Genomic DNA, 18,736 nt, shown 5'->3' on the forward strand with positions numbered 1-18,736 from the left:
TCTTGTCATTTTGACATTAAAAAAACCAACACCTAACGTGTAAAATAAGATAGGACAGATTTAATTTTTCTTATATTATTCTTGACACGACAGAAAAACACCTTTCAAATTGTTAAAAAAGCTCCCATTTGAAACGTTCAACACACTCAATTTGTAAGGGCATTTTGGTTATAAAGTTACTCATTAATTAAAGTTGACTGATGGGCGTCAGCCTTTTTCTGTCAAAAACTGTGACTATGTCAGGGGTGGGAGAAGGGGATAAGAGAATCGGGAAGGCCCGTTTGAAAATCTTCAAGTGTGGCCAGGACCACAAGGTAAAGAATTCATCTAATGATTTCTTGCGCAAGTTGAGGATTTCTCCATTGACAATCTGAACCAACTGGCGTCATTAATTGGCACATCGATATGCACATTTTCTAAGAAGAGCAAGTCAAAAATCACCAATTACGTATACCCTTGTTTTTGCACCAAAGAAAGACAACAAAATAGGTTTGGCCTTGCTTCTTTACAGTCCGATCAAAAACAAAAGACCATCAGCAACAGAAAGGCTGGTTAGCTGAAGAAAAATTAAGAAACAATGGCTGAAATTGTAGTAAACTATGTCCTCGACAACCTCACGAGCTTGGCGCAAGAAGAGGTGCAACTATTGAAGGGGGTCAAGGAAGCAGCTGCGTCGATCGAAGACGAACTTGAGCAAATCAAGGCCTTCCTAAGAGCTGCTGATGAAATGGAAGAGAGGACTCCTCAACTCGAGGTGTGGGTGAAGCAGGTGAGAGATGTAGCTTATGATATTGAAGATGCTCTTGATGAGTACAGGCTTCGCCTCACACTTCAACCTGGCAATGATTTTTTACATGCCTCTCTTACTAAGATTATAAAGACTTTGAAAGCTCGCCATCAGTTTGCTTCAGAAATACAACGCATCAAATCCAGAGTCGTAAGTATTTCGGAGGGACGGCAGAGATTCCGGGGCGAAACTACACTAGTTGACTCCAAGACATGGCCTGATCACCGTCGACAGGACGGCCTTCTGCTAGAAGAGGCTGATCTAGTGGGCATCGAAAAGCCCAAAAAGCAGCTCATCAGCTGGCTTCTCCAGGGTGACACTGGACGCGAAGTGGTTTCGGTGGTCGGCATGGGTGGGTTGGGCAAGACCACCTTGGTAAGGAAAGTGTATGATGATGCACAAGTGAAGCTACACTTCAAATACCGTGCTTGGCTATTTGTTTCTCAATCCTTTAAGATGGAAGAGCTCCTAAAAGACACGCTTCAGCAACTCTACCGGGTAAAAAGGAAGCCAGTTCCTCAAGGAGTGGAAAGCATGAGCGACGATCAGCTAAGAACGAAAATCAACAACTTCTTGCAACAAAAGAGGTACCTGATTGTGTTAGATGACGCGTGGCATATCGATGATTGGGAGGCGGTCAAAAATGCATTCCCAAACAACAGTGGGAGTCGAGTAATGCTCACAACTCGTAATTCTGAAATCGCCTCTGCCTCCTGCAAGGAGTTCCATGGTCACGTCCATCCTTTAAACCCTTTGTCTCCTGAAGAGTCGTGGACTTTGTTTTGCAGAAAGACTTTTGGGGACAACTCTTGCCCTCCAGCTCTTAAGACTCTTACAGATAGTATCCTTGCAAGGTGTGAAGGATTGCCACTTGCAATCGTGGCCATCAGTGGTGTTTTGGCGACCAAGGACAGGATAGACCAATGGGATTTGATCATACAACGTTGTCTTGCTGCTGAACTTGAAGAAAATGTAAGACTCAATGGCATGGGAAAAATCTTGTCACTCAGTTATAATGATTTACCTTACTATCTCAAGTCTTGTTTTCTGTATTTTAGCATCTTTCCTGAAAGTCATCTCATTGACCAAATGAGACTGATTCGATTATGGGTAGCGGAAGGATTTGTCAAGGAAAAAGAAGGAATGACGTTGGAAGAAGTGGCAGAGAGCTACCTGTACGAGCTGTTGAACAGAAGCCTGATCCAAGTGGCCGGGACTACCAGTGAGGGGAGGATCAAAACATGCCGCATCCATGACCTGCTTCGCGAGATTATCATTTCCAAGTCAAAAGATCAGAACTTCGTAACAGTAGCTCGAGGGCGAGACACGACGATTTGGAAAGAAAAAGTTCGTCGCCTATCAATACAGAAAACCATGCAGGATGTACAACAAAGCCAGAGCCTCTCTCGGCTTCGTTCTTTGCTCATGTTTCGGAGGCTAGATTCACTGTCAGAGTCTTCCAAGTCCATTTCATTTCCTCTTGATTTCAGGGTGCTTAAAGTGTTGGATTTGCAAGGTGCACCTCTAGAGATATTTCCAAATGAGATCGTCAAGCTGCTCCTTCTGAAATATCTAAGCTTGAGGGCCACAAAGATAAAATCCATTCCAGGCTCAATTAGGAATCTTCAGAACCTGGAGACACTGGATCTTAAACACGCATGCGTCACTGCATTGCCTGTTGAGATCTCGCAGCTTCAGAAACTACGCCACCTATTGGTGTATCGCTATGAAATACAGTCTTATGCACACATAAATTCCAAATATGGTTTTAAGGCGACGGCACAAATAGGAAGTCTCCGGTTCTTACAAAAGCTCTGCTTCATAGAGGCAGATCACGGCGGCAACGAGCTAATGAAAGAGCTTGGAAGGCTGAATCAATTGAGGAGGCTAGGCATTGTAAAGTTCAGAAGGGAAAATGGGGTTGCTATGTGCTCTTCCATTGCAAAACTAACAAACCTTCGCGCTTTGTCTATAACTTCAATAGAAGAGGAAGAGATCATCGATCTTGGAAGCCTATCTTCCCCTCCTCCCTTTCTTCAGCGGTTATACCTGACTGGACGTTTAGAGAAGTTACCACACTGGATATCTTCTCTCCACAGTTTGGCGAAGGTATCTTTGAAGTGGAGCCAATTAAGGGAAGACCCACTTGAGTCGCTTCAAAATTTACCCTATCTAGTACATCTTGAATTTCTACAGGTTTACGAGGGAGACACATTGCATTTTAAGGCTGGAGGATTTCAGAAGCTTAAGGTTTTAGCCCTTGATAATATGGATGGACTGAAGACAGTAACAGTAGAAATGGGAGCGATGCCTCTCCTTGAAAAGCTCATCCTCCAGCGCTGCAAATTGTTGCACAGGCTGCCATCAGGCATTGAACACCTTAACAAGCTCAAACTGCTGGAATTTTTTGACATGCCTGTTGAGTTAATCACAACTATGCGTCCAGACATAGAAAATGGGGATTATTGGAAGGTTGCAAGTGTACCCGAAATTAACTCTACCTATTGGAGAGATGGTGGTTGGGATGTCTACTCATTGGAGAGATCAATCGAGGGAGAGAGCTCAGCACCGACTAGGAGCCTTGAACTTCCTTCGTATTGGAAATAGTACTTCATTTTACAAAATACTATTCAAGAGTATTCCATCTGTGTAATAATAATTAAGCCTGTACCTGTGTCCCCGGTGCTGATCGATCTAATTCTCAGAATTTTTTATTACTGAATGTCGCTCATTCAAATATTTTTATTTTGGTTTTTTGGTTTGCAATTACCATCCAAGCTAGTTGTACTCATTCAAAAAGATACTGCAAGTAGAAGATTTCGTTTCTCTAAATCTGAAAAGTCTGTAAAATTCATCCTGCTGCTTTCAAATTGTTTTGAAAGATAAATCGCTAGCTTCCTAATTGATCGAATGACATTGGATAAGCATATTCTGCTCAATTCTCTAGAAGAAAGTATTCTGTTTACAAAAACTAAAACATTCAGAAACATACAGATCGATCAATTGTCATAAGGGCTTGCCAAATTGGGATCAAAAGTCTAAATAGAGAAATAAGGTCAATTAGATTTATGAATAAACTTCTAGCTTGCATGTAAAGATGCGTGAACCACTGACCCAGGGTTGTTGCTGCTATAACACGACACCTTTGACATGGACCTTATAACACTTCAATCAAAAACTGAGGTTTAATATACTAAATAACAGCTGCTGACTTCGTAAATTTCTAAATTATTGAACACCCACCTTATTACGATATGATTTTAGCTACCACGCATATACGGTATACCAGCACATCTATATATACGTCGTTACTCTACCACTCATGTTACAGATTGTATTTACCCTTTTCAGCCCATGATTCATCCGATTTGTCTTCATCGTCTGTCCAATAAAACAGAGTAAAGACTGAACAGAACAAGATAGAAAAAGATTTGGGGAAAATACAATTTAGCCCCCCCAACTACCATCAATTATCCGGATGGCACCCCAAACTACCAAAGCTTGGATTTCGGCCCCCCAAACTACCAGCTCCTTGTTTTTTGGCCCCATCCGTCAATTTGTGCCGTCATTTTGGATGAAAAACACTACATGTGCACGGCACGTGACTCTAAAGGACCAAAAATTCGCAAATGCCCTTAATTTTAACATTAAAATTACTAGATTGCCCTTCTTGAGAAAAACACGTGTATTAGTGGCTTAGAGTCAGAATATTACGAAAATGCCATTCGTGTTCTGATTCACGTATCCACCAGATATCCCCTCTCCTTCGTCCCCTCCACCAGCTCCGCCGGAGTTTGACTATCGCCATCTTTTCCGTCCACCATGTCCGGTCGTATGACCCATAAGAACCGCTTTTTGCTTTTGACCAAACCATACCAAAACTCCATCTGCTCGTTCTTCGTCATTTTTGTAATGCGTCCAAAGCTCACGTAGACTACAGACTTCAATGGTTAAGCGTCAAGCCACGTCATGCAGCTTCTGTCCACTTCGAAGAGGCTGTTCGAATTATTTGATTGTTACGTCCAATTATTCTGCAATGAACAGTGCAGTATGAAATGCTATGTCTTCTGCTGATCTCCTGTCTGGTGTTTCACCGTATACTTGATAACTTCAAAACAAATCAAAGAAATTAGATGGGTAAAAGCTCTTTTTTAATAATTTCATTTGCAAAATGACATAATCAAACATATGATTATGTAACACCCCGGTCCCATATTGGGAAGAGATGAATAGCTCACATAGAGTGAGTAGTTTATAAAGATACTCATGGGTGTTAAGTCCCACATTGCCTAGTTACTAGGTGAAACTGGGCTTCAAAATGGATTCTAGGGAAGCTTCAAATTGACTAATTCTTTTGAGGTGATAGCGCAGATGTGGCTAGCGCTTTTCCTTGGGTCGTTACAAATGGTATCAAAGCCACCTAGTAACGCCAGGTCATGTGGTACTAGAGCACTGCATGACATGGTTCTGACGAGGACGTCAGAGGTTTAAGGGGGGCAGTTTATAACACCCCGGTCCCATATTGGGAAGAGATGAATAGCTCACATAGAGTGAGTAGTTTATAAAGATACTCATGGGTGCTAAGTCCCACATTGCCTAGTTACTAGGTGAAACTAGGCTTCATAATGGATTCTAGGGAAGCTTCAAATTGACTAGTCCTTTTAGGGTGATAGCGCAGATGTGGCTAGCGCTTTTCCTTGGGTCGTTATAGATTATGTGCCACAATATATAGAAATGAAAAAGTTATTTTCAGATTGCTTATTTACAACAAAGGAAAAAGTTATTTTCCGATGGCAAAGTGGAGGACTGTTTTTTGGAACAGCCATTTCAACTGCAACATGAGAAGGGTTCACTTAGAATTATTGAAGAAAGAACATATATATTAAGCATTCGATGTAAACATACAAACTCGTCCAGTTCTCTGTCCACATTGATGGCTTATTTGGCGAGTTGGGCCCTGCAAATGTTTCTCCACATCTTCTCCCATTGCATGTATTGATTTGCAAATTGCATGGCTTTACGATCGGTATGATAAAACTGAAGCTAGAAGCAACTCATATACTTAACAAAGTCTGTTGACTCTGTTCATGAGCAAATTAAGGTAAAAAAAAAAAAAAAACAATGTCATGTTCTTTATTCATTCTAAGAGAGAAGGTGACTGACCACTGGATCAGGAACATCGTCTTGCTTACACATCACCCAAGGCGCACCAGTTTGAAGTCCCACAGCTAAACTTGCATCCCAACGAACATAAGGCGGGCCATTCTTGTGAAAAGCTTCCTCTATGGTTCCGTACTCGTTTTCGATCTACACACAAACAACTTTTGGTCATATGAAAATATTAGCAGCTAGCGAAGGGTTGCAATTAATATTGGTTTATGAACTATACTTGTGACAGAATAATTGGCCCTCCATGTATGACTAGAATGTGACAACCATGTAGAGTTTGTGGTGGGTGTTGTGCTGAAGCACTATTGAAGAATACAGAGACAACAAAAAACAGAGTGATGAAATCCATAAGAAGATAATGATATCTTTCAGTAACTTCTCTTTTCTCCGCTTCTCATTTCCTTTCCGAACAATTGGTTTAAGCATGAAATTCCCAGTTTGTGGTTGCTGGGTCTCTTTTCATGACTCTGTTCACCTCTATTTTACAACATGAAAACAGAGATGAAGCACATTGACCACGCACTCCTGCTCCAGAAGCGTCTGCGCGAGAAAGTGATGTGTGGCCTTCGCGCTCCCCTCTCTTCGCCACCAGTTGACGCTTCTGTCGGCCGAGCTAGTGAAGACCAAGCCGTCTGAGTCGGGTTGCTCGGTTTGATGGAGCACTTCGACGTAGTTGCTCGGTTTGATGGAGCTCTTGAAGATGTCCATCGAGGCAAGGGAGAGACGATGGGTCTGTTGGAGTTTGCATGGAGCACGCATGAGAGAGGAGAGAAGGGGAAGGTGGTGGAAGAGAGGGTGGGAAGGTGCGGTAACTCGGAACAGTTTTCCCCTCCGGCTTTTGGAAATCGGTCTGAGTTGTAGAAGGACATTTTCAAACTTTTTGGTCTTACAAAGTCACGTGAACGGCACATGACTCATTTCCATCAACTTAAACAGCACAAATTGACGGATGGGGCCAAAAAACAAAGAGCTGGTAGTTTGGGGGGCTGGAATCAAAGCTTTGGTAGTTTGGGGTGCCATCCGGAGAATTGATGGTAGTTGAGGGGGCTAAATTGTATTTTTCGCAAAAGATTTTCCTCCATTGCATCTTCTTGTTCCAATCTTTCACTTGTCACTTTATTTTCCTCAACATGGTATAAGAGCATATAGAAGATATGTTTTGCAGATTGTTTGCCTTGCTAGAATAGATATAAGAGAGGAATTACAAGTATATTGAATTACAACTTCTGCATCATGTAGCAGAGGATAGATGACAAAGATAGAGTTTAAATTCAAACTATTTAAACCTATCTAGCTAACAAGAGATAGTCGACTATGATAACACTTATCTCTTAGTGTTTGGGTTCAAGTGTATGACTTGAAGATTAGGTGTACAAGGTTTATCTTTATCTTTAGTTGAGCAGCCAAGAGTCCTATAGAGTCTTGAGTCTTTGTATTGGAGTGAACCTTATCACTAACACGGCCCCTCAAGCTAAATAGTACAGTAGTAACGTTGAGCTTGCTTCTAAGTAGATTGAATCGTGAGGATGGGAGTAGTTTTGTGAAAATGTTTGCAAGCTGGTTTTTGCTGCAGATGGACTTGATGAAGAGGGGTTTCTTAGCAACCACGTCACGAACAAAATGAAAATCAATTTCAACATGTTTTGTTCGGGCATGGAAGACTGGGTTTGAAGTAAGGTAAGAAGCTCCAATATTATCACACCATAATGTTGGAGGTTGAGAGAACCGAATACCAATCTCTGAACATAGGGATAGGAGCCATGATAATTCTACAGCAGTGTTGGCTAGGGCCTTGTATTCGGCTAAAGTGCTTGACCTGGCAACTGTTTGTTGTTTCCTGCAACTCCAAGAGATAAGGTTATCACCAATAAAAAATACAGTAACCACCAATGGAGCGACGATCGTCGTGACTCCCAGCCCAGTCAGCATCGGAGTAGGCTTGAATGTAATTGACAATGGATTTCTGGAAATGAAGACCATGCTAAATGGGTTACTTGAGATATCGTAGAAGTCTTTTTACAGATTGCCAATGGAGATCAATGGGTTTCTGCATAAATTGGGAGAGTTTGTTAACACAATAGGAGATGTCCGGTCGAGTGATGCATAAGTATTGTAGGGCTCTAATTGTTCTTCTGTATAAGGTAGAATAATTAAATAGGTCTCTTTCAAAGGTGGAGAGATGAGTGGAGGAAGCCATAGGTGAGTTTACTGGTTTTGTTTCAAGTATCTTGGTACGCTTGAGAATGTCCAAGATGTACCTCTGTTGAGACAGTAATACTCCACGAGAGTAGGGCGGCACCTCTATTCCCAAAAAAAAAATTAAAGGACTCCAAGTCTTTTACTTTAAAGTCACAGTGAAGAGCAGCAAGAAGATCACGAATAGCAGCATGGTTAGAGCATGTAATAAGTATATCATCAACGTAAATTAGAACTAGCACGGTATAGTTATCCCTTCGAAGAATAAAGAGGGAGTTATCAGACCGAGAGATAATAAAACCAAGCTGGAGCAAGGTATTGCTTAATCGGGAATACCAAGCCCTTGGAGCCTGTTTCAAACCGTATGGAGCCTTTTGCAGTTGCCATGTAGACATCTTCAGAGAGGTTGCCATGCAGGAATGCATTTTGGATATCTATTTGATGGATAGGCCAGCCACTTGAAATTGCAAGAGAGAGAATTAATCGTACCATTGTATGTTTGATAACCGGGCTGTAGGTCTCACCATAATCAATATCCGGTTGTTGGTGAAATCCCTTGGAATCAAATTCTACATTCTTGGCACGTCTCCAGTTTGGATCCTTCATGGCTGAAGTGTAACAGGTGGGCTCCAAATCCTTTGTAGTAGATTCAACAAGAAGAGCATGGGGAACGGGATAGCGAACAGTGCCATCAATGAGTTGTCTCACTTTGATAATATTGTTCATGGCTCGGGTTACCATGGGATGAGTGGAAACAGGAGGGTCCGGGTGTGAGGATGGACTAGGAGTTGAAGCAGGAGAGGTGGAAGGGGATAATTTAATTGGAGAGGAGATTGGAGATGATACCTGGATGCTGGTTGTAGGTGCAGGAATGGGACTTGGAAGCTGTGAGCTAGAAATAGCTTGATGAGGAGCAGAGATCAAGATTAGTTGCAATGTTGCTGGAGGCCGAATAACCACAGGAGAAGAAATACCATGCACCTGGAGAGGAGAAATACCGTGTACCTACAGAGGGGTATGGGAGTGATCCAAGGGATTGGGAGACATAAGTTTGAGGGGAAAAGACACCCTTATCAAAGACAACATCCCATGAGATGTAGAGACATTTAGTGGGTAGATGTAAGCATTTATACCCTTTATAATTAGAGCTATATCCCAAAAATAAGCATTGTATGGAACGGGGCTGAAGTTTATTTGAATTGTAGGGACGTAAATTTTGCCAACATGCGCATCCAAACGTACGTAAAAATGTGTAGTCAGCTTTGCAATTGAAGAGGAGTTCAAATGGTGAACGATTTTTGAGTAACAAAGTGGGCATGCGATTTATTAAGTAGCATTCAGTGGAGAAAGCATCATCCCAATATTGAGAAGGGACATGTGCATGGGAGAGGATGGCAAGACCTGTTTCTACAATATGGCTTGCTTGCGCTCAACCGCACCATTTTTTTGGTGTGTGTGAGGACAAGATATGCGATGAGAGATGCCGAGAGATAGCAATAATTTGTTGAGAGGACAATATTTACCCCCCCACTCAGACTAAACAGATTTAATTTTGGATTCAAAGAACCGTTCAATATAAGCTTGAAATTTGATAAAAACAGTAGTTACATCAGCTTTACATGAAAGTGGATATAATAGCACGTGTAGCGACTAAAAGCATCTAGAGATGATACATAATACTTAGAAACATTTGTGGAACAAACCAGATATGGACCCCATACATCCATGTAAATTAGTTCTAAGGGGCACTTGGCTTGAGACTGGGACAAGGAGAAGGATAGTTGCTTACTTTTGGAGCCGAAGCAAGCATGACACAACTCATAGTGCTTTGTGGAAATAACAGGTAGATTCAAAGAAGAGATTACTTGGCAAACTATCTTAAAGGCCGAATGGCCTAGCCGAAGATGCAATTGAGGGAGAGAGACGCGCTCACCAACTAGAGCAGAGGAGCACAATTTATTTGATGTCGGTGGAAACTGGTAGAGACCATGGTTAGTCGGGCCGCGAAGCAACACCTTCCCCGATCGACAATCCTTCAAGAAAAAATAGTGAGGATGGAACTCAAAGAAAGTATTAGTATCTTTTGTAAATTTATGGACTAACAACAAATTTTTTATAATCATAGGGACAGATAGAATATTTTGGAGATCAAAATGAAGAGGAGGGGGAAAAAGTCGGCCTTTGCCAATGTGGTGTATAGGCAAGCCCTTACCATTGCTGATTTGGATACAATCAGTTCCTGAGTAGTCAACAGTTGATATGTTGAGGTTGGCTAAGTCTGACATTAGGGGATGAGTGGCACCTGAGTCAGGGAACCAAGTTGAATCAGAAGTGGATCCTGGTGTGGAGAGATAGGCCTGCATCAGAGATGAAGTGTCACTGGAATAGGACTTATCAAATCAGGAGTAGCAGATGATTGCTAGATGATCGAGCTTATTGCATATCTGGCACAGTGGGCGGTTGCTTGAATATGTGGTGCTAGATGAGCCACGGCCAATGGAGGGAAAACCACGGTCCCTGCCATGATTGAACCTGGGTGGGTGGAGAGGAGGGGAGCTACGGCTAGAGGAGTTATGGGATTGGCTACGTTCGCCACGGTAGCTTCTGAATGAAGATGGTCCCCAAGATGCAACGTTGGCACCTAAAACAACAAGATCTCTTACCGTATTGTGGGAGTCCAAGCACAGTTCATGTGCTAGTAGATGACCATAAAGTTCCTCAATAGGCAGAGGTTCAACTCGTGTTTGAACAGAGGTGGCAAAAGGATCGTATTCAGACCCGAGGCCAACAAGGAGGAAAGACACCATCTCAAAATGACTAAGTGGTTTGTTCATGGCAGCCAGCACATCAGCAAGTTGCTGGAAATGTTGATAGTAGTCCGTGATGGAGGAGCTGCCCTTCTTGAGGGTTGTGACGACCCTTTCTTTCTTTATACAAAACATTTGCATAAACATTAATCTTTTAAAATATAAATAGATCTTCACAGTGGCATGGTGATATGTCACAAAGCCAACATATGGTACATACCCCATAATATGTACCTGGTAAATCAGAGTATAACATCTATCTACTATGCAGCGGAAAACATAAACCTAATAGTGGAAATCACATCTTAAATATCTATCATAAATTAATTACAACAAGAGCCATTTAACATCTATCTATTTAAGTCTTTCCTCAATATAATTACATAACATAGATAACTTTATACATTAACAAGTGACATAGGCGTCACAAGCCATAAACAAAACCTATAAAACAGAGGACGCCCATGGTCCAGCAATTACAACCGTTGCAGCAAGCTTCGGTCATAATATCCTAAGTACACATCTACAACACTATCAACTACGATCGGAGTACCTGCAGCCAAAGGAACATCATCTATATAGTTGTGGGGGTTTGCCACATCCGTATAGGTGAAAGGCTGAGTTCATCGTCTCAATACATAATACCGAGACCTCAGTGATATTAAACTAACTAAGTTTTCGCAATGAACCAACTTTTCATTTTTTAGTCTCGCGTACACTATAGAGCTACCAATTTATAAACTTTTGTTTGAAAACCCCCATAACTGATATAGCAAACACCGACTAATAGAAAAATATTTAAAGCATACTATGTAGCTGTGAACATTTATAGAAGTTCCAGTCATCCCACCTTGAAAGCTTCTACATATCGACCCATCTACAATAATATTTTTATGTTGGTAGCTCAAATGCACAAAGATCTAACGTTACTAATTGTGATATCATCGTGCCTCAGGGCATTACAACTTCATGTCTATGGCACATAGTCGTCCATACGGCTACTAGAGTAAAACTCTGATATCCAAGCACTTCTTACTGATGTACCAATGACAATCCATCTACCTACTCCCAAAACACACTGATATCCCAACCAATAGCGTCACATCCAAGTACACCAAACTTAAAACATGCCATTTTGCTCTTTAGTATGAGCATACTATCATCCCCCGAATATGGGTAAAACCGAATCCTAGGGCATTACAACTTCATGTCTATGACAATCCATCTACCTACTCCCAGGACACTGTATTACTCATACCCGAACAATGAAAATACCCTTGTACATCCAAGCTCAATGTTCTTAAATCATGGAATTAAACGATAACAGTATACGTAAGCTCTTTTCCATTAAAACTCTTAGGCATACTAATATGTCTAGCAAACTACACATAGTAATTACGAAAACCACACACAATATAAATCATGCTATATATATGCTATACATGCTGTTGGACTGCTGTTAAACTGCTGAACTGGGCTGCTGTTGGGTTATTGTATGCTCTATGCTCTATGCTACATGCTCTATGCTCTATGCTACATGCTCTATGCTCTATGCTACATGCTCTATGCTCTGTGCTTGACCAGTAAGTATTGCCTTACTGTATCATGCTGTTAAATCATATTTTTCTAAACATTTTAATATTTCATCCAAAACATGTAACGCACAATACTATATTATGAAACTATCCTTGATATATTTGAACATACTTTAAAGTACTCAAATCAACCAAAACAGATATATTCAACATATAGTTGTTTCGCATTTACAAAACAACATATATATTTTGCAATTCTATAATATATAAAAATAGTAATTTCTCAGTGAGTAGAATATCACCTTGGCTGCATTGGACTCTTGACTCGAACTTCCACTGGACTCTAGTCACTTAGACTCTATATTGGAGAACCAATTGAAGTGTCCAATAACGACATAAGCCTACAAACATTTTATGATGTTAGATTATGCTATTGAATTCTATACTCTATGACACGCATACTACCCACGTGTTTACACAACGCGTAACCCGCTTCTAAGGCTAGCTAGATACCTAAACTATTATTAGGTTAATATTTAGGTTTAGGTCCGTATTTTATCTTCTTTATTATTATAATGATGTATTTACTATTTTCATTAGCTTATACCTTATTGTTGTATCACATTATTATTGTTAACCCTATTTATAGCTTGTTTATTTACTAACTTAGCATTAATATCTGACTCATATACATGTATATGTATACATATAGATACATATACCCATATACATCATGCTTAATGAGCTTAAACCTAATCCGGTGATACGCTAAAACACTTCGTGTACATGGATAGGTGAATTAGGTACTAAGTTACCTTATTATCATTATTAATTATAAGTCTTATAGTTGTTTATCCATTTAAGCTAACTACGTGTATTCGGTCCCTATACATATAGATATAGATATATATGTATAGAATGCTTATTAAGCTAAGCACAAACCTATAATGCATTAGGTACTTAACAATGCATAGATAAACACATTAATTACCTAATCATACTACTAAATGAATTCGAAGCTTATTTATGTGTTCCTATTGCTTATAAGTTTTATATGTATACTTATTAACTTAATATTATGTTGGACATCACAACTCTATGTTCTTTTAACCTTAACCACTACATTTAATACTTTATTATTTTATAACATTCCAAGTAATTTAGATTATAGAATTTAAATGCATTAGCTATTACTTATTTTCCTTATCTTATTTCTCATTTCTCACTTAGTACCAAGATGAGGACTTTAACCACTAATTGACAATTCATTTTTTTTTTTTCCTTTAATCATCCAAATGAACCATAATAAAGAATCTAACTTTAACCAATTCAACTTATCCAACATACCCTCAAAATCCTTATTTACATATAAAGACCAACTTCCCTCTCAAGTGGGAATAACTCCATATCTTCTACCAAAATATCATAACACCAATCATTAACAATCATAGCTTAATGCAACTTTGTAATTAATATGCCCTTTCAACCATAATAAGGAAATCAACCTTAAATCACAACTCCTTCGGTTCTTATAATACAACTAAAACCTCAATTCCCTTCAAGCTCTATTCCAACTAGCCATTAACAATCCTATTATTAGATATTAAAACCGACTCCCCTTTTTCTACAAAAATCATATAGCAATACAAATTAAATTTCATACCAAGATGTAGCTAACCCTTCTCTAAATCAAAATTCTCAAATCTCTAGATATTAATAAATCCAATAAGACACTTCAAGGATCAACTACAATTTATTCTCTACACCATCAAGCCAACATTTTGACAACATCCATAAATCCAACATTTTGACAACATCCATAAATCCAACTACAATAATCAGTCCATTAAGAGGATCTAACAACCAGATAAGTTCTAGCTTAAAGAGGACCCAAATCCATTATTCAAATCTGTTCATGGAAAACCCAATCAACAGTCCAACAACATTGCATGGTTTAAACAGGGAATCACACCCAAAATAACCTATCAACAAGAACCCAAATCTATACAAACTCATTTCTGGCCAAATCACCATTCAAGAAATCCCTTATACCAATTCAACCATACGGGTTCCATCCAACTACCATCAACCCAAAAACCCATAAATTTCCAACATCAACAACCTGTTCGGTCCTTCCACCAAAAATCCCATCAAACCACACAATGCAGCACAACTATGAATCGGGAAAACAATTAAAACAGGGGTATTCAAACAAACACCACACGGCCAACAAAACAGGTGATCGAACTACAAAATCACACAAAAATTACCTTTGAAAGCTTCTAAGAAAACCACATGTAATGCCCAGTAATTTCAAGCTCTTAAGAAATCATTGATATTGTTGAGGAGACAATATCCACATGTTTTTATAAGCAAACCTAAAGTTGTTTTGAAAACTAAAAGATCAAAACCTAAAATCCCTTAAAAACCTAAAAGTAACATTTAAGCTTTAAACTTTGATTGAACCGAAAACATGTCAAACAGACTCAGATTTAGTTAATTCAAAGACCGTGGTGCTCACGATAGAAATATCTATCATATGGTAAAATTTTGTGAAAAGTCTACATGTTTACTTTTTGGATTTGTAATTGACTATTTAGGTGCCAAGTGGCACTTTTGGTTGAACTTTGACCTCTAAATTTAGGCTTGATAAATATATTTTTATGGCTTACAAATACTCAATATAGTATATATATAGTTTATACTTGAATCCTGTGAAGTCAGAATTCAATTTAGTAACAGTTGACTTTTTATTCAAAACCAGTGCTTAAATAACCCAACTGTCGATATTAAACGAAATACTGTCAAAGAAAAATATCTCCATGCTTCTAGAAACATTTATGTATAAAAAACAAGAGTAATGATGAAAGGATAGAATATCTCAAGAGTAATCATGACAAGAAAGAAAAATCAATAAAGCAAGTGTGAACGCAAAAAGTGGTTTAAAGATATTTTGGCTTTATAGACAGAAACTTTGACTTGACAAGAATTAAGTCAAAAAGAACTCGAAATGAGTCGAACCAAAAAGAGAAAGTGTTTTTCTTAAAGTCCTTTATCTACCCTCAAAAGTTCACGTCAATCGGAGTTGGTTTGACCATCGAAAAATTTCTCGGAGTAGGCTGCCCTCTAGTTGGACGAAAATTCTAAAATCCAAATAAATAATAAAGTAAGGATTAGTTTGCAAGACATTATCCAATAAGCTAATTCTTTTATTACATTTTGCACCTTAATACCCCTACTTTCCTCCTATAAATAAGCATGTAGTCTTTCCACACAAATCATAGACAACTTTCAAGAAAGCTTTTGCTTTGGTTTTCTCTCCTTCTACCACACGACTACTTTAGTGTTCTTGAAGTTATTTTTCTCTCCAAATCAGATTGGTAAGTAAATCTTGACACCTCTTCCTTACTATTTGATTTCATTTCTTGTGTATTTATTACTACAAAGTTGGTTTGACCACTCAACCACTCATATCTTATTATTTATTTATTACTACAGAGTTGGTTTGACCACTCATATCTTATTATTTATTTAATACTACAGAGTTGGTTTGACCACTCATATCTTATTATTTATTTATTACTACAGAGTTGGTTTGACCACTCATATCTTATTATTTATTTAATACTACAGAGTTGGTTTGACCACTCATATCTTATTATTTATTTATTACTACAGAGTTGGTTTGACCACTCATATCTTATTATTTACTACAGAGTTGGTCTGACTACTCATATCTTATTATTTATTTATTACTACAGAGTTGGTTTGACCACTCATATTTTATAATTTATTGCATTCCTACAAAGTGGCTCTGCCGCTAATTTTCCTATTCCTATTCCTTTGTATATTTATTTTATAATTTATTGCATTCCTACAAAGTGGCTCTGCCGCTAATTTTCCTATTCCTTCGTATATTTATTCTATCATTTATTGTATTCCTACAAAGTGGCTATGTCGCTAAAAAGAGAAAGTGTTTGTCTTAAAGTCCTTTATCATGTTGAAGTAATTACCTTTTAATTGATAACTAAAAACGATGAGTAAAGTGATGTAAAAATATACACATTTTTAATATTGGAAAAAGGACTGATGTATATATCATCTTCTTTGTATATATTTGTTACAAAAAAAGGAGCTAAGAAACTACACCAAGGAGTGTAAGTATGGATGTACTTACTGAGGAATGATTCTATGTTTCATTAGGACTGTGTGGTGTGTGTTTATTGCATGTGGTTGTTCATGCATTGCATGTTGTGTCCAATTAATATTATGGCTGATGAGATAGCCATCAACAAGCTGATGTAGTAGCAAGTGGAAGGAAGGCTAGTCAGTGGATCAAGGGGGTTCATAGTGACCCAGGGTGAGTCCAAAGTCCTAATATATAACTAATGCTGGGACCGGTAGGATTCCAGTGCAAACAGGTAAGACTTTAAGTGTGAGGCAAAGGACATGAACGGGTTTGGATACCTAAGAACGAGAGGTCTGAAGAAAGATGATCATAAAACACCAAACTAAATGGTTACTACGATGCACATTCATACAACCTTTGCATTTGTATTATTTATGAATTGTTGTTAATCTGATGGTAACTTAGATATGAAAATGGATGACTCACTTGTTTGTCTATGTAAATATGATAACGTCATATTTGCATCGTTACTGATGCAGATCTGAAGAACGAAGGCATGGACCTATATGCCAGTTTTGATGGTTTTTGAAACCATCAACGAACTATTATGTGCTAGTTTAGAAATTACTAGTTGTGCTTATGTGTGATTTGTTTTATGGCATGTAAATATTTATAACGATGTCATGTTTGGCATGTTTTATGTTATATGCTTATGTGCCATCTGTGGCACTAATTTTGATGCACCTAGTGTGCATATGGCATGTAAAGATAAACCTAAGTAACTTTTAATAAACGTATCGGGGTATTTCAGTCAGCTCTAATGTGTTATGCTATCAATTCCTAAGTCTTTAAAAGAAAAAAAATATATTCCGCTGCGAGAGTTTATCTCTAATGTAGTAATGTCACGTGGAAACCAGAGGTTTCTGCTTACGAATTTGCAGGCTCAAATTTGGGGCGTTACACCACAGGAAATCCCCATTGATTTTCACCGAAAATCACTTCATTCCGTCGGAGATCATGCCTCCAATCAGTTCGAATTTCCTTCGATTTTCTCTCGGGTTCAATGGGTCATTCGGGTCTCCCTCAAGTCTTGGGTTTCTCATGGCCCAAACCTTCGGCTCTTCGTCTCCATCACGGTCTCTCTCTCATGACATCATCTCTCTCGGTCTCTCGGCTAGATGGGTGTGTGTGTGGGAGGGAAGGAGAAGAGAGCTAGGAATGGAAATGGAGAGGAAGGGGGTTCGGGTTGCTGTTGGCTTGGGCGATTGAAGGAGAGGAAGAAGAAAGAAGAAGAGAAGAAGAGGAGAGGAGGGGGAGAGAGAGTGCAGAGGAATCGAGAGAAAAAAAGAGAAAAGAGAGAAAAGAAAGGAAAAGAAAGAAAGAGGAAAAGGAAGAGAGAGAGAAGTGGGACACGTGTCGTGTATGTAGTTCCAAAAGAAGATAATGTTATCTTCTTCCAACAAATCGTGTGCTGACACGTGGCAATGGAAGATTACATTTTATTTTAAAGCCCAGACTTTTATTAATTACATTAGGATCCCATTATATTAAAATTCTATCTTTTGATAATTAATATCTAACCCCATATTTAAATTAAATACATTCTATCCATAAAATTAGTTATTTGTTACTCTTATTCTAATATTTATTTTAAACACATTTTATTTCCATAATACTAACATTATCACTTAAAATCTAACTATTGGTCCCATCAAATTAATAAATATAATTTATTAATTGCTAAGTCTTCTATTTATTTTCTTGGTCTTTACAAGGGTGGCCAATTGGAAGTGCACATTCATTGTTCGTGCATGCGACTGGGAAGCAAATAAAGTCTCCAGAGTCAGCCAAGCTTCTTGAGAGGTGGCACAGCGAATGACATGAGAGCATCTTCTCTGAGAGGGAGGAATTTATGGCGCTGCAAATCAACTGGTCCTGCATCTGCCAGTGAAGGAATTCTGGATTGGGGTTGACAAAAACCACACCATCTGTTGTAGTCACTAGGGTCGGAGGTGGAGAATAGTGAGTTCCATCCACATATCAGAATAAATTTCCCCCTTTGAGATGGGGAACAATCAGTGGAATCCAATGATTGTAGTTGCCAAGTGTGAGT

General features: G+C 38.8%; 1 protein-coding gene across 1 annotated transcript; it reads left to right on the forward strand.

The window, feature by feature from the left end:
* Window positions 1-327: 327 nt before the first annotated feature.
* LOC133851590 (disease resistance protein RPM1-like) lies at window positions 328-3,619 on the forward strand. The gene has a single exon (XM_062288069.1). The coding sequence runs from the start codon at window positions 578-580 to the stop codon at window positions 3,392-3,394; it is 2,817 nt and encodes a 938-aa protein (XP_062144053.1). The 5' UTR covers window positions 328-577; the 3' UTR covers window positions 3,395-3,619.
* The last annotated feature ends 15,117 nt before the right edge of the window (window positions 3,620-18,736 follow it).

This window comes from Alnus glutinosa, chromosome 12, assembly GCF_958979055.1.
Source record: "Alnus glutinosa chromosome 12, dhAlnGlut1.1, whole genome shotgun sequence".
In the NCBI taxonomy this organism is placed as follows: Eukaryota; Viridiplantae; Streptophyta; class Magnoliopsida; order Fagales; family Betulaceae; genus Alnus; species Alnus glutinosa.

What these genes read in the sequence shown, in the direction of transcription:
- LOC133851590 (XM_062288069.1), top strand. Translation starts at nt 578, where the DNA reads ATGGCTGAAATTGTAGTAAACTATGTCCTCGACAACCTCACGAGCTTG.